This window comes from Brachyhypopomus gauderio, chromosome 3 (genome assembly GCF_052324685.1).
Source record: "Brachyhypopomus gauderio isolate BG-103 chromosome 3, BGAUD_0.2, whole genome shotgun sequence".
NCBI lineage: Eukaryota > Metazoa > Chordata > Actinopteri > Gymnotiformes > Hypopomidae > Brachyhypopomus > Brachyhypopomus gauderio.
Genome location: NC_135213.1, coordinates 33,560,649 through 33,587,424, shown reverse-complemented (window position 1 = coordinate 33,587,424; position 26,776 = coordinate 33,560,649). Strand labels below are relative to the sequence as shown.

General features: G+C 41.7%; 2 protein-coding genes across 3 annotated transcripts in view; both read right to left on the bottom strand.

Annotated features, from left to right (window-relative positions):
• Positions 1–7,554, bottom strand: part of col27a1b (collagen, type XXVII, alpha 1b) — a 52,004-nt gene extending 44,450 nt beyond the window's left edge. For both annotated transcript variants that reach the window (XR_013129615.1, XM_076997774.1), the window contains exons 1-3: positions 7,088–7,554; positions 4,690–4,760; positions 168–1,450 (exon numbers count right to left, since the gene is read on the bottom strand). Coding sequence is in view for 1 of the 2 variants with exons in the window: in XM_076997774.1 (XP_076853889.1) it covers positions 168–1,450; positions 4,690–4,760; positions 7,088–7,140 (1,407 nt within the window). In the remaining variant the exon portion in view is untranslated. The remainder of the gene's footprint in view (positions 1–167; positions 1,451–4,689; positions 4,761–7,087) is intronic.
• Positions 7,555–13,543: 5,989 nt separating this feature from the next.
• LOC143509829 (uncharacterized) lies at positions 13,544–23,177 on the bottom strand. Its single transcript, XM_076998635.1, has 13 exons — positions 22,801–23,177; positions 21,504–21,633; positions 21,263–21,400; positions 20,801–20,998; positions 18,954–19,116; positions 18,550–18,733; positions 18,381–18,463; positions 17,851–18,267; positions 17,504–17,683; positions 16,852–17,001; positions 16,683–16,732; positions 15,458–15,681; positions 13,544–15,277 (listed from the first exon to the last, which is right to left on the bottom strand). The coding sequence occupies exons 2-13, from the start codon at positions 21,609–21,611 to the stop codon at positions 14,716–14,718; spliced, it is 2,457 nt and encodes an 818-aa protein (XP_076854750.1). The 5' UTR covers positions 21,612–21,633; positions 22,801–23,177; the 3' UTR covers positions 13,544–14,715.
• Between the last annotated feature and the right edge of the window lie 3,599 nt (positions 23,178–26,776).

The following is a 26,776-nucleotide window of genomic DNA, read 5'->3' as shown; positions in this document are numbered from 1 at the left end:
TTCCAACAAGAACACTAGAAAGTAAATTTCACATAAGCATGTGCCACTTGCAAGGAAAACCCTTTGCCTCCTTTCCTAGAATGAAGGATAAAAAGACATAACCATTCATATCCTCACAAAACATCCAGGGATATTTATTTTACGGCAAAGACACTGCAAACTCTTACCGGTGATCCCGGTTCTCCTTTGAGTCCGGGTGGGCCAACCAGGAGGGAAAACGGTGTTGGTTCCAGGTCAAAGGTTTGAAGACCATCTGTGGCCCCAAGGGTAACGGGCAGCAAAGAGGTGGGCATGGTGGTCACTTCTGGCATGGATCTCTTCACAGTTACAGCGGTCAGTGGTCTCCTTGAGAAGGTTGATAGGCTGTAAGTTCCAGAGTGTCTAGGAGTGATGGCTTCAGAAGGTGGAGTGTTTGGCTTCTGTCTGAATGGCTTAGATGTCACAGAAATGCTGCTCCCTTCTGATTTCTGTGGTTTAGTAGTTACCCACTGGGTGATATTTTTGGAACTGCTCTGTCGAGTAGGTTTGGGTAGTGTGGGTGACCCTCCAGTCCTAAGGGGAGAAGTGACCGTGGGTGGTTTGGCTTTGGCAGGAACCTGCAGTGTTGGTCTGGCTGTACTTGGTGGCACTGTTCCACGCACAGTCAGGATCAAGGAACCAGACTGTGATGTCATTAGGATGGACGTGTTAAGCCCTCCTGAGGTAAAACTCGTCTGCTCCCGTTTTAGTGACAAGCTGGGGGCAAAACCTTTGCTGGTGAGCTCATTTACGGCAGTAGGGGTCCGAAGGGTGGCGGAGATATTCGGATCCTGGGGTAATAGCGGTAAAAGAGGTGGGAGGTTTGGCCGAAAGGTGTCGGCTTCCCTGCACTGTTTTTTAATGTATTTACAATAGTTGTGAGCTGCCTTGGCAGAAGGGTGAATGTCAAACTGGCAAATGGCACCTTCAAACTGCACTGAATTCTGGCTCATTTTGCCTAGAAGAAAGGAGCCTTCCCGATCCAAAGTCTCCTCATTTTTAAAATGCAAATTTGCATGTACACTTGTCTTCCCACAAGAAGTATATAAAGTAACCCTTCGGGGTTGGACATCCAAAGCCAGATTGTGCCACTGGCCATTGTGAATATCATAATCAAAATATACAGAGTTCTTTTGGCCCACATAAACTACAATTTTCCCAGGGATGAACTGCACCCCTAGCTGCAGTCTCTTCCTCTTTGACATGACGGTGAAGAGGAAGGCGTTGTTGACGCGGTGCGAGCACACACTGAGGATGAGGGTGAACTCCGTGCCCAGTGGCACAGGGACCACGGAACTCACGGGCACCTCAATCCGTGCCCTCTGGGTGAAAATAACTCCGGACTTGAAGGGGATGACACCCTGTGGAGTGGAGCGCACCCCCAACGTGGGCCTCTTCCCAACCAGACCCAGCTTCTGGAGGACATCCACATCTGAACAAAGGAAAAGCCATAAAATGTTACATAAAAGCCCTTAAAAACAGAAACACTTATGTAGCATAAAACACTCCTATTTGCAAAACCAAGCTTGTCCCATGACAATATAATATATAGAGACCCTTGAATAATATGACAGTCCATTACCAAACCACGTGTGTGGCTTCATGAAGTGGGATCCATTAGTTCTTTTCATACAGCGCTTTCTTTATATAGCACCAAGTTGGGGTGGAATACCCACAGATATATTTATGAAAACCAGGGGTCTAACATGGATCCACTTTGTTCTTCTGCACGATCACAGAATTATTTTTAGAAGGCTGTAAAAAACGAGTGGAAATAGAAATCTTACATAATCCACATCTCAGGGTCAGACACTCCCAGTCGTGTCCAGATTATATAGGTGTTTGGGAAAGTACACTATGCACTGACCAGTGGAAATTTGATCAAAGAGTGAAATGCTTGCTCAACCTTTTCCAACACCATTCCCTCCGGCAAAAGTACAAAAATGTGTTTGCATAAGCAGGACTTTCATTTAGTTTTGCTTCAGCAGTTCATTAGAGTTCATTTGCAAGCACTCAAAATTAGAGATGTACATGTTACCACAATGTACAGGTTCAAAAAATATTATGGCTAAATGAAATCTCGCTAAAGGTGGCGGTTATATTCTGCAGAGACTAAATTAAAAGCATATGGTTAAATAATGAAAATTAATGTATTTTGGCCGTACATCATTGTCCAACCTTGAAGAAGATGCCCATGGAGTTGTGCAAAATGCATGCGTGTTTGTTTGAAAACCTTTTGGAAAAGGAGCTCAACAGTCCCCCAGACAGACAGTAATCATGTTCATGGAAAAGAAGTGAACTTTGCTGAGTATGCAAAACCAGAAGCAGAGACAGAGTTGAATAAGACCCACCGCAACACCTCCTACCCTGGCACACAAAGACCCCTCACACACTGGTCACCAGCAACAAGGTTTATGGAAAGAAGCAAAAAGAAAAGAAATAGCAAGAGAGAGAGAGAGAGAACGAAAGAAAGAATGTATGCAGGTTTTTAGTATTTACAACGTCAGCAGGCACAATGTAAACATACTAGCATTCCAAACGGGAGTTGACAATATAGATTATATATCATCAAGGGACCCCTGAAATGATGACAAATATCAAAAACATCTGATGTCCATTTAAGTGATTGAGCCACCAAATTAATCAGATGAGACTGATAAACAAAACGCTCAGCCCAGGAGTTCAGCCTTCCTCAGCAGTGGAAACACATGAGCAGAAAGCTGCAAGACATGCTACGTTCATAGTCCTGCTTTAAGAGGAGCGCGTGGGTGAGTCATGGGCAATGCTGGGAAAGATAATGAAGGTTGTGGAGGAGGCAATGGAGCGTCAGCCCTGCAGACACACAGGCTAGACCCCAGATCAGCTTGGAAGAAGAAAAAAAATAGGGACTGGAACTTCTTGGCTCAGAGCACTAACTCCTACAACCACATCAAATCCAAAACAGAAAAGAAACCCTGTGAATCTTCAAGGAAAACCCAAATGGGGTTTCTGTTTAAGTTAGGCAATCATTGCTCGCTGAAAACTATTAGAATGCAAAGTCGGAATAGCACACGTTGCAAATTGGATGTTAAACCAAAGATAAGCCCAATAATAAGAGGAATTCCAGAAAATATCTGACTGTGACTCACTAAATTGATCTGATCATGTGTTATGCAGGATGAATGGGTGGAGATCTGGAGATCTGGAGAAATCCCAGTCTGTGGTGGGACAGCATCCTGTACGGACAGTCCCACACATGGAAAAACCATCAGACTTAATCTCCATGCAGAACAAAACCATCTTTCATGAGTTGAAGCCCGGCTTAAAACACAACAGCTTCCAGTGACAGCCCTTTTATTCCGTTAATTGATTTAAAAGGTGCAATAAAGGTGCAATAAATCTTGTAGCTATTAAAAAATAAATAAACAAACCGAATAGTGCTTGTATAGAACATTACAATGATTACAAATAAATACAGAGGGCAAGCCCTAGACTTGACTTTCCTTTTATGAGGTTAGTCATGTGATCAGCCACCAACAAGAACTGTGCCGCTGTTATAAAGCATCTTGTTCATTTACTGTCTGCAAATACATCACATACAAATCCATATGAATGAAATATGGAGAGAATTAAGGGACCTCCAGCACTGATTGCTCGTTCTGATGAACAGTAAGATCCAACATTTTACACATGTAAACAACAGATGAGGAGATGAAAGCAGATTGGTGGGTGCCGGTTACTCCATTAGACAGCAAAGACAACAGTAAAATGGAACAACCGTACAACAATGCAATATATTGTGAATAGATGCAGTCATGGCCGTATTGTTATTTACAAGTCTACTTGTGGCATGTACCACAGAAATGTTTGAACTTCTTTGTGATGATCAAGGGCTTCTAAGCTAGTGGAGGCTTCATGAATCAGATTATCCATTGCTGACCAGCTTGGCAAAACGATTTGTCTGCATGCCAAGGACAAGTGGTTTTAGTCCCACAGCTAGTGACATCATTTCTAGCCCCACAACATGTGAACCAGTAATTGTAATTCCTTCCAGTAATTCCTTCAAAAACATTTCAGAAAGAAATACGTTTTTGGATGGAAGTTGGATGGAAGAAGATACATAACCTTATAAATATATAATGACACATACAAAAAAGAAGAGGGAATATAAGTTATAGATGAAGTCTCCTGCGCTGGAAAGCTTGTACATATAGTGATGACTCTGCAAGAACCCAAAGCTACCTCTTACTATGTCAACTGAAGCACTAGTCTGCTCACACACCAGGCTGCAAAGGATGGACACCATATCTGTGCTGACACAAGGGCTCTTTAAGCTCCAGAACAGAATAAATATGCTGGGAACAAACCTATTTCAGTGATCTGAGACTTTTGCATAAATCAGACAGCTGTTAGTTCTGGCAAATATGGGCCGCACTCGCCCACAGCAAAACAGTAGCGCTGGCCGCCTCACTGACCAGAAATTCGTGGCAAACTTCAATATACTTGTAACATTAGAGGTTGGCTTGTCTAAATGATATCAGAACTTTCCATTAAGTGACAGTTTGACAAAGAACAAGAAAAGAAACAAAAGAAAGAAAAGGACCAGTTTACTGGATGGATAAAGAGAATCTGATCATTGGGCTCCTGCTCAAAAAGAGCAATAAAAAAGAAAAAGAAAAAAGAAAGTGTTACCTTCAAGTTGTCCTTGTGCCAACCCCAGATAGTAAGTACAGTAGAGGACTGTGCAGAGAAATAAAGTTCTCCTGTAAGAACAAACACATCAGTTATACATAGATCAAGAGCAACTCTGGATCAACCCCAAAACACTAACAATAAATGAACATTCCTTCTGTTTAGTCTTTTGGCATCTCAAGCTGTGAATCATATATGTTCTTTTCCCCTATCTTGCAGATGTATAACCATTCTACCTACTAAATTACTCAATTTCAAGCCAGCATCTCCAACACTAAGCAGACGTTTTGAGTTTTTAACTCCTGCTACCCATATGAAGTGGATCTCTGCCAGTATTTACTTTTTCCCCCCAGATTTTGTTTTCTGTTATACACAAGACTTTGAGTTAATCAGACTCATTCGCATAAATGAACTCTGTCCCCATTTTGTGGTCCACCTCAGCGACTGCCAAACCCTCATGTAATGCACAAAGTCACTCAAAGGCAACACAGAATAAACACCACATGCAGGGGGTATAACGCAGCTTACAATCAAGCTGCTAATCATTCCTGCCTTCAGGAAAGCAAACCATGAATTTCCAAACAGTAGAAATCACAGTCTGATTTGTTTTGGGGTTTAGTATATACATTCAGAGGCATACTATTTAGTCAAATGTTTGCATAAACCTCAACTGCAAATTCAATTAGTGCTTCCTTTGTGTAGAGGATGGATAGATAAGCAATAGGAAATTGGTGCAGGGTCTTGGGAGACATTTTATTTTGGAAATAATAATCATATGGCCATAATTATTGTTGTTGTAGATAGAAATATTTTGCATATTTAGACTGTAGTTCACCTATAGGCTACATTCTGCCAGATCCTCATGAGGGAACATTTGGGAACATCAGGGAACATACTGACGATAGTCGCCACACATCGGGTTGCTCAGTGCAGGCGTCATCGAATGTTTGAATGTTTTACAACCAATGCACTTTATATGGAGATCCACCAAACCCAAGGAAAGTCACACGGGCCCTGCCTTGGGAAAAGGACGCACCGGCACTACTGTGCAATCCCAACTGCTGCAATAAAAGTCCCGAGGGTGCACTGTTCCACTCCGCACTGCAGTGCCACTGCGTTCATCTCAGTTTCCCAGCGATCTCACACTTCTGGAGCCCTTGCCAAGAACGCTGGGGCACCTGCTCTTGGCCCTGGCCACCAGCAGGCCAGTAGGAGGAGCTCTTCAGCTAAAGCCTTCACAGCTGTTGCTTCTCACAGGGCAGTCGGATGCCCAGAATCCAAAAGTCTGCGATGCTCAAAGCAGAGAGCAACTGGTTCCTGTGTGGACCAAAGGCACTAGGAAGTGACCTAAAGACAGACGCGTTATTCTAGTATCTAGTAAATTGTGATTTTTATTTTCATTTTATGCCATTAAGCATTAATGCAATTGGAATTAATGTCTGAAATGGCATTTAGTGTTTGTCTGTCAATGTATCTATATCAATAGATTTATCTATCTACCTATAAAAATACTATTCAATCAAGCAAGGAAACGTAAGAATTTGAAAACGTCTCCCTAATGGGGCACTTTATTTCTAATCCCGTCAGCGGACACAATAAGTGTGGGTATGGATCACAGCTCTGACACTGCCATGTCCTCGTGCGTGTTGTGTGCCATCCTCGCGCAGTCCCTTCGCCCCGCCCCCTCGCGAACAGCCACAGGGATATACTACAATATCCAAGATGTTTGATCTCCGGAATATGTAACCCAACGCCTCCGAGTACACTGCTTTCTTTTTTGCTGGAAAAGGGGGGAAACGAGGGGTAAGAGCATTAAACAAGTGACCTCTAGTTCTAACGTACCGTCTCTGTGCTAAATGTTGAGCAAACAGATGCCGACTTTGAAATCTGTGTAACATATGTTATAGTAGAAATTCGGAGGTTAAGGCATTTTTATCAACATAAGCCATTACACAGTGCGTGTAGAACCATTGCATTTCTTTATCTTTTATGCACTAGTAGTTCCGAAACGTCTAGTAGGGGAGGGAAGGTGGACACTTTAGGGGAAAATTTCGATCATTCATTTACATTACTCTACGAAACAGAGTATAAAATCGTTCGATGAACACACATAAGAGAGTAATACTCACTAAATGAGTTTCAACATTTTTGTAAGTTAACGCTAAATTCGCGCTGACACGACGTGAACCCCGCTGTGGGAGTTTGGGGAACTGGGCTTCATCCCATTCATTCATTGCGAACGCTACAGTTTCCAGTTCTTGACAGTGAACAAAATCGTTTACTTCGTTCATTTAGCAGTTCAACGAGAAACATTTGGGCAACTGTATTATACGATACCGCAGAATCCGTTGTGCTCAAGCACTTTAAAAATGGTGTAATTCGTCCTGATTTTACTCACCCCCCGACTCCAGCTGGTTTGAGTTTGGAGTACGGGGCATTGTCCGGCTCCATCGCGGTTACTTCATTCTTCCTTGAGAGTGTCTACTACAGTCAAGACATGACAGAGTTATGCGCATTATTTCCATTATAAGTCTTGCCAAAATGCTTGGTGAGGGTCTCGGGGCAACGGTGAAGTGTGGTACGGTGGGTTACTAGTCCCCTCCAAGTGCCAGAGCAGGATCTTCCTTCAGACGACCAACAAACTGTGACAGGAAGGACTCCATTTGTGGGAAAACGTCCCGCAACCAGTAGAATATGATGAACTCTAAAAGAGTTACGTCCAGTCCGGTACAGACATGATTCAATTCAGTCCAAAGCCCCTTGTGAAGTCTCCGTCTATATCCAAACTAAGTAAGTAGGAATTCTGAGGATTTTTTGGGACACTAAAGCACACCTCCCTCTGTCGCCCTCAACTGACTGCACGAAACAGACACCACTGACTTGTGTGACTACAAGCTATTCCGTGGAAGGTGTGTCTATTTTACGCACAGCCATTCAACTTTCCCTCAAGTTTTGGCTTATTCATGCGCAGTATTTGTTCGACATTCAAAACAGAAAATGCAATAACAATCAAATTCAAAAGTATCAAAATGGAAGGCAGAGAAGATTTTCACATGTCAACGATAATAACCCTATAAAAATACAACTTAAGCAGGTTTATAATTAACTACTCATAGGCTTAACCTTAAGTTATTTTATGGGATTTAAGGGAATGACAAACAGTGAGAGCTAACACACAGAGAACATATTATAGTAAAACAAATGGCATATTAACATTATAACAAGTGCATTCTGAACTGGTTCACCAGTGCTGTCCTGCACTGTGAAATTCCTCTTTCCAAATAGAGCCTTCCTTGACCCGCCCTCAACAAATACCCAGTGACAGTGTCCAGTCGAGCCCCAACAGAGCACCAATTCAGCCCAGTGCAACTGGATCCCACCACTGTGCACAGAGAGCCCTCACTGTTCCATCCCAAACCTGAGCCTGGTGCACACCACACGTTGGAAGCCACTTACATCTTAGCTCTACTCGGGGCCCATGCTGTCTGATTCTGTGTCAAAACTCTTATTCCTATATATTACACTATTTGTGGTTAATTCCATGTTGGTTGTGAATCAGTATCTATTGATTCAAAATCTATTGCTTTGTTTGATTTCATAGTTATGTGGTATATAGTACATGAAATATAAGCTTATGAGATTCTGCACAAACCTGCATTTTATAAGAACCCAAACAGCACAAATGATCTCACTGGCATACCATAAGTCCGCATATAGTAAAACAACATGCACTACACAAGGCTTTGAGTACCTACATGTTTTCAGTTCTGTCAGATTGTGTCATATTCCAAAGTAGAAAAAAATAATGAAAATCAGATGTTCCTCACAACCTGCTCTCACAGCAGTGATTATAAGTTCAGAATCTACCAGAAATTAGAGGATTTTCTTGCAGACACATGTGATGTGGCCAGAACATCAAATTTATCAAAGCCCTATGAGAAATTGTCCACTAATGGTGTGACCACTGCATGCTTGCTAGGTCTTAAGCTGCAGGACATGAATTAGCCATCTGGTATCTTCCATCATTAATAAACCTTATCATCTGCAACAGATCAGATGTTTTCCTGGAAAACTGCACTTGATCACTCAAGTTGCTGGCTTTGTGAGAATCCTAGCCTGTCAAAAAAGTCTGTACTCAGAATTCCCACACAGCAGAGAAATCTGTCTTCACTCCAGCTGGGCTTGGTAACAATAGCTCCTGTTTGAATATAAGATGTTATCTTTATCCATATGCAAACCTGAAATTTCGAGGAAATGTCAGTCAACAACTGATTTCTCATTTGGTTATCATATTTTATTGAAATATTCTATTGCATGCATGTATTTCTTTGTAGTGACATATTGCTGAAACTTTCTCATAGATGGATGTTTTGCTGTGGCTTAGCATGACTTCACCATCTCATTTACAAGCTCTGTCAGAGTCATAAACCTGAACTCTGTAGCTTATTTTTGCCACTCATTATCAAGTCCAGCATACATCAATGTGTTTGTAATGCATGAATATTTAGGCTGACATTAATTTATATTTTTCCTCAAACAGATGTCCAAGTTTCATTTTGCATTTATGTATGTATGCCATGATTGTCAGGAGTGAAACTTAAGCTGTCAATTGCCACAGAAGGCTTAGTATTTTAAGCATGCAAGTGTGAGAGATCTTTTCATAAGTCCTGCTTGTGGCCATATAGTGTAATGCTGCCTCAGTATTGGAGAGAGGAAAAGTTAGTGTGAGGTTGCTTTGTGTTTTCTTAAGAAATCTGCATCGTGCCTGAATGGAAGAAAAAATACAAGAGGAAATTGGCAGTTTACAGTTAAATTCAAAACTTCCATTAAATTCAGAACTATTTCAAACAAGCGTATTAAGATTAAATACAATGATTTTGGCTCGATTTATAGCAGCGGATTTGTTTTGGCTGTGACAGCTGGACCAAATTTTACAATGAGTTTACTGGCATTTATTATCCATCTTAGAAAACACATTTATGCAACTGCCATCAAGTAATTCATGAACTGCTGTACTGGTATAGGCACAAGTCATTGATTTTATCAGATCTAATTAATTATTTATGTGGTGCCATTAAATTGTTGTAAAAATTATAGCATATATTTTGCACTGGTGATATTGGCGTGTTCATCTCAAATCACATTTAAAATGCTGAATCTGTCCTTAAGAAAACAGTATATTCCTGACAAAGAGCTATAACTACACGTTTTTGTCTACCATTGTTTATCCATGGAGCCATTACTTCCTCTTCCTGGCTGTAAGACTGCGCTTAGTAAAGTTGTTAACGGATATTTGACAGGTGTCTTTCATAGCTGCCTTCTCCATGTGTTCACAGAATCAGCCTACACTTCTGAAAATTTGAATTGAATATGTCTATTCTCAGCACAATGAGCCACAAACAAAATTTCAGTTAACTGTGACTGACAGTCCTTGAACACAAAATATTTTACTTTGTCATTCTGTTGTCAATAATTTTATGGAACAAAATTGTGGATGAGCCATCTCAGTGACTTTGTCAGAAATGATTTACTGCTGTGACATTTCCCCGAGAGAACATGGTTCAAGATGAATACGTTGGAGATTATGCTTTTTTTCAAAAGTGCAGACTAATTCCCATGAGATATGAGTTCCTCCCACTCCTTCACTCACACGAGCAGAAATACTTCTTTGCAAATTTGTCACATTTTCAAAAATCACTTCACCAAATATGATGTTTCAAAGATGATTTCGCACTGTTTCCTACAAGCACTGCCTGCTTGTCGAATAAACAAGACTGGCTTTGGATGTATTTCCTATTTTAGATAACTGTACATACCCTGAGGCAGAAGTTCTATTCCATCATACCTATCTGACAGCTCCATAAATCATAAATCATCACTCTACTTCCTCTTCGTGAAGCCTCAGAGGCAGCCACTGGCATCTCACTGGGCTGACACATGTCACAGCTGCCTGGTTCTTCTCGTATCTCCACCCAAGCCCACCTTGAATGCCTTTATGAGAGGAGCGACTGTACTTGCATCTTTAATTAGGTTCCTGGGTTTCTAGAAACGTATTGGAGATGGCAAGTGAAGCACTTAATGACTTTAATGAAACAACAGTGTATTTGTCTTTAAAATGTTTTAGGCCTTCTCACTTTCTTTTCTGGAAGTCGTTGATCACTTCACTACTGAGCATCTTAAAATACTGAGACACTGTAGTGTCACTAGCACACAAACGTCACAAAAGCCGCCTGTGTCGGATTTCACGCACTGCCTGTGTTTTAGTATTTCATATCTTAACGTCAGCTGAGACTTGGAAGTGACCCACCTTGAACAACAAGTGGCTTGTATGTCCTTGGCAGCAACGTTTCGCAGTAAAGAACTTCAGAAATTTCACTCGGGCCTGGTGAAGCTTGCACTTGCACTGGCTGACATTTTGGCCGGTGGCTTTTTACTACGCTCTGTGACTGTAAATGACATGAGACCAAACATGGCAGTGAACTGGCATTCCTTAAGACGGTTGTACAATGGTCGTGAGACACAATTCTCTTTGCTATCAGTGACCCCTTTATGATAAAGGAGACAGACACAGACAGACGCAGACAAGACAAGCCAGGTCCATGAGGCTCTTCACATCTTCACATTACATTTCACAAAAGGAAATTAGTTTAATTTCTTCTTAACAGTAGCTAAAACGTTTCAGAAACTTTCAAAGTTAATTTGTAGAAATTATGTCTACTAGGAAAACTGACATACCTATTTTCTATACTGGAAGTAAATATAAACAAATACATTGTTAAGATTTTAATAAAAAAATATTTAACTGATTAGCCATTGCTCATTCTACTGGCTCCTGTACTGTTTAACACACTTCTAAAGTAAATATTTAGAGCTGAGTAAGAGAACTGTAGCCTCATTCAGGTCTGAACTACTGACAGAATCTAATTCATACTGACCAGACAAAAACAAATTAGCTTTTACCAAGGCTAAAAGCTCTGACCTAGCTCAAAGGAGCAAACATGAGCTTCCCTGTCCTGACACTAGTCTACTAGTTGTGGTCTCTGCAAACACACCCTGCAAAATCACCCTGCCTCTCGCTACTAGGACACTGTTGTTGTCTGCTACCTGCTGCTGTCTCAGTGGAATTTTTAAAAATCTCTTTAAGCATCTCACACAGACAACCATCTGTTGACCAGAAAGGTGGATCTGTTTTACATGTCATCACACTCCACTGTTGGGAGACGATGATGTAAAGAAACTTGAGATTTTAAAGTTGTTTGTATATTTGGACACAGAAGGCATTTTTGTCTAGTTTTAACCAGAGCATTCATGCCTGTGTCAGAAAGTTCACACATTTATATATATATATATATATATATATATATATATATATATATATATATATATATATTTAGTAACATATTTTAAACTTGTGTGTATCAAAACAAATTTCCAGATAGATATATTTCAGGTCAGAATCTATGTACACAGCTCCCCAAACGAATGCCCTGTTATAAAACCTTCAAGTCTGTAGAACAAAATACGTTTTTCAAGTATGGAGCACCTTGAAGATGCCAAGTCTATTATCAGGTGGATCCCGGCGGTGAGATAGAAAGAGGCTTACAAAAGCATTCTGTTCAGGAAAGATTGAAATCTCATTTGTGTGAAGACACAAGAAGTCACTGATCTCAGTCCAGGAATACCTCAGAAGACTAGAGGTCATATTTCCCTGCAAGCATTTTTTTGTGTGTGGATTAGATTCTTGCAATTAGTTGCATTTTTTAGCAAAACCAAGAGGACAGTCTCAGTGCATAAGGTGTTGCCTCATTAATCCAAGATGGCTTTAATATAGCTACATTTCAGAAGTCCTCAACTCTTGGAAATACAGCTTTGTCACCTTTTGCACAGCTACACCAACTCAGCAGCTAGAATGATATTTTGTAGTGACAAGACTTGGTGCAGACAGCAATATTTTACACTGTCCTTCCATGCGAAAAAAAAAAAAAATAAAAAAACCATTGCACTTCATCCTCTGGCATTTGTCAATTCTTGGGAGTCCTGAAGTGATGTTTATCAGTGGGTAAGGGAGAAGAGATCACCCTACCACACTGAAGAGGCCATGTCAGGAGATTTGAGCTGGCACAGTTACAACCCACAGTACAAATTAGTTTGGTGAAAAGCTTTCATCAGCGTTTTTCAAATGTCACTGATGATGGAATGATGGCATATCCTGCTGTGGGTTCCATGGAACAAATTTGCCAGTCTGCAAATTAAAGTATTGTACTGCGTATTCACACTTTTTTAGACCTACCAAATATGGTCTGCGTTCCAGAAAGCAGTCTCCTTTTTATTCTATTCTATATACCTTGCTGTTCCAATGTTCAAAATAGGATGCTGAATAATTCATTATGTATTAACTGATTAGCATGGTTCATTGGAAAACATACATGAAAGCATAGAATAACACTTTGCCCTAATGTGGGCTTAATTTTAAATAGGTGAGGCTCTATAGAGTTCTATTCATATTAAACATTTTAGGTTGTTTATGTCTAATATTTTCATAGGGTTTATCCATTTCCAACTATATTCACATAAATTACTTTTTCTCCTAAGGCCAAAGTCACACAGAATCGTGGCATTGAAGAGACCTATGGAAAAAGGCCCACTTTTGGGGATTTGTTCTTAAGAATGGCCACTTTGTGTACCGCACTTGAATTTGTTCTGGGAAAACATAGCCGAAGAAAAGTTTCACTTGCTCCACAAAACCAAAATATATATATGATTTCTAACATACTTAAAATTCACCAAATCAGACAAGGAGTTTCTGAGGAACCAGGGAATATTCACGGTATTTATATATTTCCAGTAAAGCGGGGAGAAACAATACAGCTGGAAACATACATGAACGTAAGTCATGTTTAAACTGTAATGATTTAGGAAGCTAAAAACCTGTAAATTAGCAACTGAAAGCAGAAGGCAGAAATCCCAAGAGCACTGCCTATGTCCTTACTGAGTTCTGCTATTGATGCTAATGCTGAAATATAAATGATCATATCATTTTATTGTTACCTTGGAAAAACTGGATTAAACATGTTTATGAACAACCTCTCTCTTCTCAGAGCATATATAATATAAAGTTACAAAGCTTGCTAAGCAGAGAACATTATATGAAATTATGACAAGACAAGCAATAACAACCCTGATGGGCTATGGGATACCATACCTGCAGAACAGTTTAATATCTTTTCCCCTGTGTAATTAGATTACCCATGTCTATCAGGCCGCTATTATTTTATATATGAGCTTATCCTGACAAAAGTGCTTGTATCACATGAGGCACATGGTAATCTAAAATAACCCCATACACAGCCATATGTGGAACAGCCTTCTGACTTAATGTACCCTATAAAGACGGTTATCAACAAAACTGCATCCGCAATCATGTTTAACATTTGTCAGTTACAGGAAAAACAAGTTGTTATTTAAAAGGTCACTTTTGTGTATAGTTACTTAAAAACCAAGGGACATTACCAACATCAAATGATTCATATTGTTGTTCCCATCTCCTCGGACAAAAACATCAAAGACATGATGGTCACAAGGCCAGCGTTTGTGTTCATGCTGGTATAAAAAATAAACACTTCTGTGTTCTACAGTGAAGGCTGTCTCTGATTTGCAAGTTCAGTGCCCATGACTAAATGTATCAGCTATTGTGGGATATACAGGAAAGTCATTGAGTTCAAAGATATGTTAATAGTCACATCCAGCTGAGGGAGGACAAACCAGTCATCTTATGGTTGAAAGGCCAGCTCAAGAGCTGAGGTAAATACTGCGCTGAACTTTTTCCTCTGCTGGCCATGTTTATATTAAACTCCCAAACACATGAATGAAGCAATTCGTTTGTAATTATTGGAAACCACCTACATACAACTCACAAAGTTTGATTTCTTCCTATTTTGGTGATGCTTGGGGTCAAAATCCTTTACTGTTTACCTTCAAGTAATAGGTGATACAAGCACAGCATGTGCTATAAATGTATATGTTTTTTTAAGAAGCTTCACTGTTGGGTTTAATTGCCTGCTGTATCTTGCTCATCAGCGCTGTACTGATATAGTTATCTTCCAAGCTTAAGTGCTCGAGAAGAAACCTCCTAGACAGAAGAGCCTCAAGAACAGCACTGGCTCCAGCCTCGCCGAACCCATTACTGTCCAACTCTACTTTCCTCAGACTTTCATTGACTCTCAGGGCCTCAGCACACAGTTTCACTCCTTGGTCTCCCAGATTGTTTTCATCCAGAATGATATGGGTTACATTATTATTCACCTTCAGGCTTTCAAATAAGACAGTCCAGGCTTCCATGTCAGAGCAAGATGTTTGGGCCAGGCCCAAATACTGCAGATGTGAGTGATATTTCATGTAAGTGCCTAGTACTCTCAGTCCTTCACTGCTAATCCCATTCCCACCCAAGTCAAGCTCTATGAGTGTGAAGCTAGGTGCGGAAAGGTAGAATTGTCCTGGCACTCTAGGTGATGCTGTCTTAGTTTGAAGTTCAGCCACTCCATTAAGTAGAATCTGAACTCCTGTGTCACCTAGCTGATTTCCAAACAACCTAAAAAGACAAGAAATCAGTATTAATGCTGATTTAAATAGGGCTCTATAAACGCAACAAAATAGGGTACATCAAGGTGTTATTGTATTGAATCATCATATTTATAATAAGTCAACACAGAGTAACTCTAATTTTGATTATCAGGTGTGACCGGGCAGGTCAAGTTCTGAAGTGGCTTACAGTAATCCCTTGACTGCAAGCTTGGCCTCTAGAAGGTCCAGGAGGTCTTGAACCCCAGGAGGTCCGATGTGGTTGAGATTGAGGTTTATCATAGTGACCTCAGACAGACTGTTCTTCAGTGCCGCCACTAAACTCTTCAGTAGCTCATCTGTTATCCCAGTGTTCCTCAGAACCAGCTGCTCCACTTCGTCTGATGTGCTTAGCACCTCTGTAATAGCGTCCAGCTGAGACAGAGAGGATTTGCATATGCAGAATCACATTCATACATCACATGTACAGGAACATCTGTGAAACTGTGGAATGGGTCTAGAGTTCTAGAATCTTCTACAATATGGTACAATACTAATCAAGGACAGATTAAATTTGACTCTATGAATACTGAAATTATTTTAATGGGTGAGTTAAATGCTCTCTCAAATTCAATTTTTGTAGATTCATAACCTGGGTAATTAGATATAAATTAGATATTAATAAATGTCTGTTTTCCTTAAACCAGATTTAGGCTTATTATTCTGCCATTTTCCTGTGAAGTCAGTAAAATCTTTTTGACATGCAGTCTTGGAGGAATTTTAATAAATTATGGCCTGTCAATGAATAATGTAAAGCTGAAAGTACAGTTAGTGTTTTGGCAACAGAAAACTTTCATTTAAACTATAATCTATATTATATCTTTTAGAGTATTTAGATTCAGAATTTAGACTTTTTTATTTATAAACCAGGTCATGCTTTTAAAATATTTAACTTTGTTCACAATAGTCTCTATTTCTGTGCACTTGAAATTATTGTAATTTAAATGTATGCACTGAATTGATTATATTTCGGCACCCTTTAATAAACATTTTTTATCATTGGTGCTAGCTTTAGATCCATTGAAGGATGTAAAACATTTACAGTGTTTTACAGTCACTCCTTTTGTAAGGCATTTCAAGGCCATGCAGACAGGCACTGATCTTTCTGTTGGTGTGACTGCACTGACCTCCTCTAATAAAAGGTGTGGAATTTTTCAACCCCAGCTTAAAACCTGTTGGTGTAAACTGAGATCCTCCCTCATTTATCTTGGTGGACAAAGTTGGGGTTGAATATCCAGGTCACAGTGCCTTACAGAATGTTTACCTGAATTCTGAATGCCCCGTTAGCTGGTTAACCCTTTGTATTCCATATTACATCTTCTTGAGGAATATGGTTTAAAGAGTCAGGAAGTATATGCTTCAGATACTGGACCAACCTTTTTTTGCAGTTCTTGTGTTTTCTCAGATCCATTATACTCTAGGGTGTCTAAAAGATAGATAGGACTGAATGAAGCCGCTTCAGAACCATACAGAACAGTGCAATATATTGTAACATTGTCATGAAAGGCTGTAACATTTTCATGGGATGAGATATCAGGTACCAACCTTGGCTAAGTGTACCAACTTGCTTTGTATTCCCTCTCTTTGATTGGAGGACACTGCTGTCACTCTCTTCGCTGAGTTCCACCTCCGAAGCAGAGTCATTAAGATGAGGCCCCAAGGTGATCTGCTCCTTAATCTTATTCCTCTCATATTCTTAAAAATACATAAATAAATATTAATACATAAATAAATAATGACAGACAGAAGGGATAAAACAGCAACACACACACACAAACAAATATACTGTATAACTGTATATATATATATCATTCTGTCCGTCGTTCCCTGTACATGATTTAAATTATGGCTATAGTGTGTTTTCGTCCAGTTGCCTAATTAGTTTTTTCATCAAGTGTGAGCTTAGTTTAAACAGCAGTCTCAGAGATTGCAGCAGCCCATATGTGAAAATAAACCTTCCTTGCCTTGAGCTACGAGGCATGTTCAGAATACCGGCACATGCAGTTTTAATAGTCAACAACTGATTTTTGCTACACTCATCCTCCAGCAGCTACCCTGCGCATGTCAACATATTAAATCAATTCAGTTCTTGCAGTGTCAAACATTTAATGTTAAAATGATTGACTCTGCAAGAATCAGTTTAAAAGACTCCTGGGGAACCCTGTCAGTAGGCCATGGTTGGCAGCTCTTTACTCACTGCTTGCTTTGAACCACTTTTGTTGGTCTAGGCCTGATTCCAGACCAGCACTCATTTCAACGCATTCTTCATAGAAGTCTCTCCGTCTTTCTGGGATCCTGATTTTGCCGTTGGATTCTAGATGATCAGGCTTTTTCTTTCCATTCTGCTTACTCAGACTTTCTCTGTCCTGCAATGAATCTTGAAGAAATATAGCAGTCCTTAACTCGCGTGAGTTGTTTTTTTGTTGTTTTTTTTTTCCTTCTGAATGGATTTTCATAACTTCAAAGCAAAGCACTGTGGTGCCAAGCAAACCCAACCAACCTCCGTCACGGCCATAATAAACAGATAATAATGCAAGCACTCACCTGGCACTCGGGTTTTATCTGTCCCTGGAGTCTCCTTGCTTTGCTTCTTAATGGTTTCCTGTTTTTCAAGAGGGGTTCTCGCATGATTGGAGCTTGGTGGCTTGACATCATTCCCAGTGTCTCTTTTGCCCCGAGACTCCTCAGAGCCCTTACTGTGGTCCTTACTGTGGTCCTTACTGTGGCTTTTACTGTGGTCCTTGCTGTGGCTCTTACTGTAGTGCTTGCTGTGGTCCTGCTGACTGCCACGTTCCCTCCTATAGCGCTTCTGTAGCTTCCTCTCCTTCACAGGGCTGATCGTGTCTTCGCTGTCGGTAGACACAGCGCTGCTCTCTTTGCGAATCCTCCTTGTCCTCCTCACAAATTTTTCCATTCCCAGAGGGATGAATAAAGGTGATGAAGGGTGGGACTCCGGTACGCCTAGAAATATTCAGTAACGCTTAATGACACAACGATTTGTTTACGACTACACAGAATCTTTTCACCATAGTTGGGGAACGTATTGATATTGTCGTCGTCGTGCTTGTCCCCACCTTCATTAGACTGGACAGTTTGGGGATTGTTCTGTTTGAGTTCTGTTGCTTCCTGACCAATACCCTGCCTGGAACTTACACATCTGAAGGAAAAGTTATCGCCACGTTAATTTAGGAGGGATTTCACAAAATGTATCTCAAAGCACTCACTGCTGTAGGGGCTCCTCACTTATAACAGGGTTTCCCTCCATTCAGTCGGCTCAGCTGGAAACAGCTCTTGCGGCCTTGCTGGAAGCCAGGCGTGTAGCGGTACTCACAGCATGAGCTGATCCTGCCTGCCATAATACCGTTGACATAGAAGGTGGCACTGAAGGGATAGCCAACGTGCCTCTGGGACGTGAACTGAAACTGCTCTGCAGAAGACGACACGGATTCTGTGTGTGCTCAACAGCAGGCCAACAGAGACCAGACAATCATTTATTTTGCTTCGGAAAAGATTTGATATCATGGGCAACCATTTGTATCATAGAGGCCAGATATGAAAATGAGCTGACCCTCATAACTAATGTTGATTTATTGGATTTCCACTCCAATTGGTTTCACAGTGTACGTGGTGTCTGGGGCTATTATTACCTCCAGGTTGGACGTGTCCTTTAAAAACGCAGATACTCTCCCCTCCACAGATCTGCTGGAGAACCCTCATCTCATCCTGAGTGGAACGCTTTCCATGGCCCAGGTAGGTCATTGTCACTAACACATTGGACTTCTTTAAATCTTTTTGTTCTTTAAGGTGTCTCTGAGAGGGTAAAACATACTGCATGAAACAAGCATAACATATTTCTTTACACAACATTTTTACAACTGATACCAAAACACTGCAAAGATATAATTGATAAAACCATTACCAGTCTTGAATGTAACATTAACTCACACAGGATGTATCCGAGTCTTCTCTTCCACAAAACCAATTTATTTTAAAGACACACTTTTATAGTTTAAGGAGGAAAGAACGTGACCCCATGCAGTGACTACCAGCCTGTAATGGAGGATCTCACATGGAGCCACTTACATCAACCATAATGAAGTGCTTCAAGTGCCTAGACATAAAGCAAATGAAACGAAGTGTGGCCTTCCCACCACGCCACATCCTTTTTCAGTTCACCAATCACTGCAACCATTGTACAAAAGCTGTGTCGTCACTAGTCATTCACCCACATGGATAAAAAGAAATGTGTGAATACTGTTCGTAGACTTCAGTTTAGCCTTCAACACAATTATTCTACAACAACTTACAGAACAGTTGAACCTGCTGTGCTCGACAATGGAATCCTGGACAATGGAATCCAGGACAATAGAATCCTGGACAATGGAATCCAGGATAATGGAATCCAGGACAATGGAATCCAGGACAGTTCGAATCACTTTATCAAGTTTGCTGATGACACTACATTGATGGGGCTCATCAGCAACAAAGACAAGTCAGCATAAGGGGGGGGGGGGGGGGGGGGGGGTGACTTGCTGACTGCTGCAGAGAAAATTCAATTTTTGCAAATCAATGGCACACATGTGGAGAAAGTCACTAAGGGCCTCTCGCTGTGCCCACCTCTCGCTGTGCAAGGCATTATGGATGATCCGTCCCACAACTCTCGTAGTCTTTTAACCATCCTGCTGTCCAGGAGAATGTTCTAGAACATCTATGTCACAATTGTCAAGCCCCAAGCTTTGTCCTGGGGCAGTCAAACTACGTACCACATTGCTTCCCTACATCACCCACCTGGACTAATCAAGAGCCTTTCCATCACCACCAGGACCATAAAGGCTAAAACTTATCGCCCATTCTAAGTAAACATGCACCTTTCTTTGTACACCCCTGCTCTTTAAATCACCGCATGTCCTTGGAGGCTATGCACAGTATGCTACAGACACTAAGAATCCATGTTGCTGCTATAGGGGATATTCCTCCATCCAGTATGGACAGAAAAGGTAGTTTTCACAGTTTACAGACCTCTTCAGTTGATATTTCACTAAGTCACCAAAATAGACCTTTTTATATTATAATAACCTTATAATGGTGCCCTGACTCACCAGTGTGCTCTATCCTGTGTGACTGTCACTGTCTTATATCCTTAATGTCCAGTGTATTTATTATATTTTATTTGATGCATTTCCTGCTTTTCTTCTGCTAACCCGGGGTATACAAACGATGTAGAGATGAGAAATGACATCAAACCAGACATAGCTTGACTTGCTTTGTTTCTGTGCACAAGCATTGACTTGAATGAAAGCCCATAGACAAATTGAAAGTGCTTCATGACGTCACCAGACAGCGTCAGTCCTGTCACTCTGCACAGGGTACACAGCAGTACATTCATCAAAATACACAAACCCAATGGAATACAACCCCGCATTGACCTTGCCCATGTCATGCACTGTATCAGAGTTGACAACAAAACAGAATTGCTGTCTGCCATGCTGTTCACCTGTTTTGCACCAACGTCTGAAGCTCTGTTGGAGACGACGGAGGAGGCAGACCCACGGCGTCTGCTCGTGTACAGATAGGGACAGGAGTGGTTCAGGTTCAGACGGGCCGCCTGCAGGTTTGACGTCTTGCCTGTGATCGCGGGCAGGTACATGTCAGACAGCACTGCTCCATTCACCGGTGGCCTCGCTCTGTTCAGCTGGGTAGATTGTAGGAAATAAATGTGGAGAATGCCACGAAAAACCATGCAGAAGAGAATTATCATGAAAAAGCAGAATTAAAAGTAAGTTATTTAATTCCGAAAACTAATCATTACCCATCCATAGCATTTACAGTTCTGCAAAGCTGCAGGCTTTGTTTCCCAGACTTTATAAATCGGCTGTGTGTTAGAAAGTAAATGCCAGAATTTTAGACCAATCCAAACCATTTTCCAGTCTTCTATAGTCCTATTATTGAAACCTACCTGGTAGACATCAACAGCACTGGGTCTGTTTGTCAGAACCAGACTGCCACGGCGTGTGATGAAACTTCTGGTGGTCAGAGGATGTAGGTACGCAGAGGTGTGAGTGCCCTCAGCTTTCTTAGGGACTGGGGAACGAGTCTGAGATCAAACATGGGAAGAGAGTATGTATGTGTTTCATTAGCTTTATCTTCTTCTTTTCAAAAATTATGTTCAGCTTATTCACTGGATATTTAAAACATACATATGCATCCTTTCCTTCGGTGTTGAATCGTTTATTCACCAGGTCCTGGAGCACACCGTAGCTGTATCTCCGCATGTGCCTAGTAGAAACTTTACGATCCATTTCCATCACTTCTTTCTCATTTGCCGGTCTGGGAAAAAAAGCCCACAAAAACTCCTTTTTATTCTTTTATATGTACAATTCAGTGAACGGATCACAGAAGCAGTGATGGCGTGGACCAACTTGGAACTGTAATGCTCGAGATCAGCTCTGCAATGACTAATGAGTAAGACGTCTGCGTAACACAATAGCGTCCTAAGTCCAGGGTAGTGTCATCTGGTATCCAGGGAGCTCCAGCGGCAGAAGGCAGAGAAACAGCCCTGTGCTCCAGAAAAATGCCTTAAATAATGCATATGCCCAGCCGCAGAGCACTGAGGACCGATCCTTCACTATGGAAAGTTACATGAAAATGACCTGATTCCAGTTACAGCTTGTGAAACTCAGTTTTGCAGTTGAATTAATCCAATTAATCTTACTGTCTATATGCTTCATGTTTTTAGTGATTTTAGTGAGTTTTACGTAGCGTTTCTCCATTTCATAGCAGGCATATATATGTTGATAAACATATGACCAATTGTTACCAAACCACAACAAACCTTGAATTCTTTCTTGAATTCATTTTATATTTTGTTAGTGTTGACTTAGAGAGACCTAGTGAAAATCCATGTAGAATCAAGTAACAATATTTCTCTTCAGCCTCATCCAATGTGTAAGTACTCTGGACAAGTGACTCCTCATAATAGACAACCAAAAACGATGTGTTACCTGTTGCTCTTTGTAAGAAAGCAAACTAGTTTGTGCAAGTGGAATGGTAATGATGAGATCTTTCATGTCTCCATTGATCCCTCCCTGTTCTAGTCTCAGGCCAAGGTGATATCTGAGAGGCCGACAGCTTTGATGCTCAGGTTTGGCACTCTATCCTGCCCTCTCATTAATGGATAATGGCCGTCAGCCTTGCGTCTCAAACGGGTTCCTGCAGGACCGGCAGGACAAGGAAGGACCTGGCCTGTCTCTGCTCTTAATGCATTAGGTGCCTATGGCTGAAACAGCTGCGTTTGTTTGCCCAAATTTTTCATTAAAGCCGTGCCCTCCCAGACAGTGTGGACATGGACACTCTGGGCTAGCCTTTAGGGAGCCACATATATTTTTGGGTCCAAGTGTTGTTGAAGGATGAGTTTAGACACATTTGGAGAGTGAAATCAATAAATGCAGCTCTCGAGGTTCACATGCCTTCAGGGGTGTTTGCACCAATCACTACCTTCCACAGTTGGCCCTCCAGGGACCTCGCTAAGTGCCACCACGGTAGGCCCCACTTCAGGGCATCTTCCTCCGCCTCTACCGCACCTGGCTGGAGCGGACGCGCTCTGGTTGTGAGCTGGAGGAAGGTTTCTGGAGCAGGCGGCTTCCGGCAGCCCGTGGGACCCGTCGCACGCATCCAAATCGCCGCTGGACTCTTATTGTGCTTGGCAGCAGCAACCGCACTTCCTGCCACTCACGGTCAAGCTGCTCATCGGTCACTGAAAGAGCAGAGGGTGGTGATTCATTACATGGCAGCAGTGGAGAGTCACACAGTCAATTTGGGATATTTTGGAGGAAATTTTGATTCACTTTGGCAGTGGTAGTGGATTGTGAAGCATATATCTTGGGTTTTATTCTAAATTTTAGTTTACAACAAAATTTGAACCCTGCCATTGGAAAATGATCAAACTACTGCACTTTAATACTCTATGTATGTGTCATATCATATATTTGGACAGTTTATGTATGAATTACACATTGCACAAAACAGTGAGGAAACAGAAGGATATGCAGAGTGAGCCTTTTGCTAGCGAGCATATTTTACATAATTGTATGATTTTACAGACGCAGTGGTATTGCTAATTTGCACCAGCAGGGGGTGCTAGAGACACAGCATTCTCCTTACACCCATTCTACCGGCCTCACACGCTCCCTCCCCCTGTGGCTCCCTGAAACGGTGTTGTGCACCATCTTCCTTCTGTTTGTGCCAAGAGCAGCAACTCAGAGTTACTGGGAATATCTCGCTCACACTGCAAAGCTCAGGAGCGACGTGATTTACGGCTTTTGTCCAACACTGCTCCCAGGGCCCCCTATGACACTTACCCCACTCTCTTATATAAAGCCCTTTAATGTTAGAAGCTGTGTGGAGGACCATAAAACATTCAAGCCTTCCACATTTGATAGTGAGTCATATTATATTGTGCAAATAAATAAATAAATAAATGGCCATAGTCACGCTGCAGGTTGCTTGTTGGAAGTGTGGAAGAGAGAATCTTTGTGCGTCACAGAATCTATTTTGGTGTGCATAACAATGATTGAATTAATTTGCATTTTTTTGTATCTCCCATAACCCAGACACAACAAATTCAGGGGAAAAAAAGCACACGCCCCCGTATTTTTGTAGGACTGTAGAAGTTCCCTACCTTCATCTCCCCTCCACGACAGACACGGGAGAGCGACCATGCAGGAAGCAAAGGCTGGTGTTAAAGTGAACACCAGCACCACATGGTCCTGCTGATGCCTACACGTGCCACGCTGCTCCGCTGCACGCCAGCCCAGCGGCTTCGCCGTTTCAGGCTATAGTGGCTCATTGTTAACAAACAAACTGTCTGTCCAATTACAGTCCAGCTGGAGGCCATCGTGCCGGCCAGAGCTCTGGACTCAGTGCCAAGGTTAAACCACCAGAGTGATTATGGGTAGTACGTCTCTTCTACATTCATATGACTTTAGTCCCAGTCTTACAATGAAGCCATTGCTGGATGTCAAAGGTCAGTTAGATCACCAGGGGGTAAGACGACACTGTTTTATCAGTTATCAATTACTACTGCCTGCATATCAAAAGGCCTAAGATTATTAGGACCAATCAAACGATGTCACTCAACACTCCGCAGTTTTACGCCATGGCTGCTCTAGTTCCAGGTTTCAAACTCGCGATCCTCCTCAAGCCTCATGTGCAGTACTCAGGTTCACACACACACACACACACACACACCACACACATGCACACACACACACACACACACACACACACACACACACACACACACACACACACACACACACACACACACACACACACACACACACACACACACACACACACACACACACACAAGCAGCAAGCCTAATTGGTATGTAGGAGCGTACCCTTCAAACTCAAAGAACATGCATGAGACCGATGTGCCATGAAATGCACCGGCTGAAAGGCATTTCACTGTAATTACGTTATTTATAATGTCATCAGCACCTGAGGGTTGAAAGTACTTGGCGTGAGGGCTGAACTTCATGGGCCCCATCATTAGTTGCATTAGCATCAGTGGGTGTTGTTCCTTCCTGGTGGGGTTACGTCTACTGTATTAGCGGGTCTTGTTCCTCCGAGGTGGGGTCACGTCTACTGTATTAGTGGATGTTGCTTCTTCACGGTAGGGTTACAGCTACACCTACCCTTCATACCTGCCACTTTGTTAGTCGATAGCACCTGCCTGAGTCACCATGGAGTCCAGATATCTAAGCACAGTATTCCTGTAGTCAAGCTAATGCACCATGATGGGGGGGGGGGGGAGTTTGAGGTTTGCTATTTTTCTTTAACTTAACTTGTGCCATTTTTGGTCTGCAGCTGACTATAATTTGTATCTATTTAAATATTATTTTGTGGATTTTATATTGAATAACCTTCATCGTCGTTTTTGGATTTCAAAAGAAGTCGACTGAACTTGATAATGCCACATCTGTTAGCTCCTCCGTGCCATGCAGGGGCCAGATTCTGCCCGCTGTGCTCTTCCCCTGCACATGCCAAAGCGGATCACGGCATGAACGTCCCTAGACCTAACATAAATATGTTTTTCTCCTGTATTACTGATTTAAAATGTTCTGGTTACTGGGACGTCTGTTTTAGAAGGCCTGAGGCAACCTTTTTTCATTTAAAAATTATATTAAAGTGTTCACAAAACAGTTCAGTCAGTGTAGTCAGATTTAATTAAAGGGGGTTGATGAAAGTCTTTCAGAGCTCTCGTACTGCAATCAGACTCATTTTTATACATAAGCACAGTACATTCTTCATTCATTAGACTAGACTTTTATAAGAATTCTATTGCAGTTTAAGTTTATTCACATTTATTTGTATTACTTTACCTAATTTCTCTTTTAAGGCAGTATCAGCACTGCAGTCAACATTTACCATCAGGGTCAGCTAAACAATTCTCACCTTGATGATGCAGCTGACATTATAACTTTTATATTAGCCTATTTTTTAAAACCTTTTACTTAATTCCCATAATATTACAGGAATAGATTTCAGTTTTACTGTATTAACACCGCTGGTTAATGCTGCATATTGTTTTTCTTTTTGAAGATAGTCCACAGATGCTGTATTTCTAGCAGATGCGAGCTGCACCTAATTCTCCCCAATGACCGTCTGTACTGTCCCAATGACCGTCTGTACTGTCCCAATGACCGTCTGTACTGCCCCTATGGTCGTCTGTACTGCCCCTATGGTCGTCTGTACTGCCCCTATGGCCGTCTGTACTGCCCCTATGGTCGTCTGTACTGCCCCTATGGTCGTCTGTACTGCCCCTATGGTCGTCTGTACTGCCCCTATGGTCGTCTGTACTGCCCCTATGGTCATCGGTACTGCCCCTATGGTCGTCCGTACTGCCCCTATGGCCGTCTGTACTGCCCCTATGGTCATCTGTACTGCCCCTATGGCCGTCTGTACTGCCCCTATGGTCATCTGTACTGCCCCTATGGTCGTCTGTACTGCCCCTATGGTCGTCTGTACTGCCCCTATGGTCGTCTGTACTGCCCCTATGGTCATGACATGGAGAATTCCTGATGTGCTCAAGGCAACTGGTACAAATTGCAACAATGGTTAGAGTGAAAACACACAACACAATCAGCATCACATTAATCCAAAGGGGTGTGACAGGGAGATGAGTGGTTCTGTTAAACTGGGGGGGTTAGCATCTCCTCATGTTCTGGTGTTCAAAACATGACTGAAGATGTGCCCACCCATTATTCTATTAGTACAGAGGTAATTCCCTCCAGTGATCCACTTGCTTATCAATGGAATACTGAATGAAATGTTCCTCTCTACAGCAGCCTGAGACTTTAAGATTGAGTTAGAATAGAAGGTCATTTTTGAAAAGCACCAGTAACTCAGAAGTTAGCGCTGCGTGTTGCTAAGAGAAGCTGTAAATCCCAGTCTGACCTACAGCACG

Bases quoted from the DNA above. Each gene is read 5' to 3' on its own strand.
- LOC143509829 (XM_076998635.1), bottom strand. From the start codon at position 21,611: ATGGAAATGGATCGTAAAGTTTCTACTAGGCACATGCGGAGATACAGC. The intron at 18,464-18,549 runs GTGAGGAGCCCC...CTTTTCCTTCAG, and splicing joins GGAGGGAAACCCTGTTATAA to ATGTGTAAGTTCCAGGCAGG. The intron at 15,278-15,457 runs GTAAGCCACTTC...TTGTCTTTTTAG, and splicing joins CTTGCAGTCAAGGGATTACT to GTTGTTTGGAAATCAGCTAG.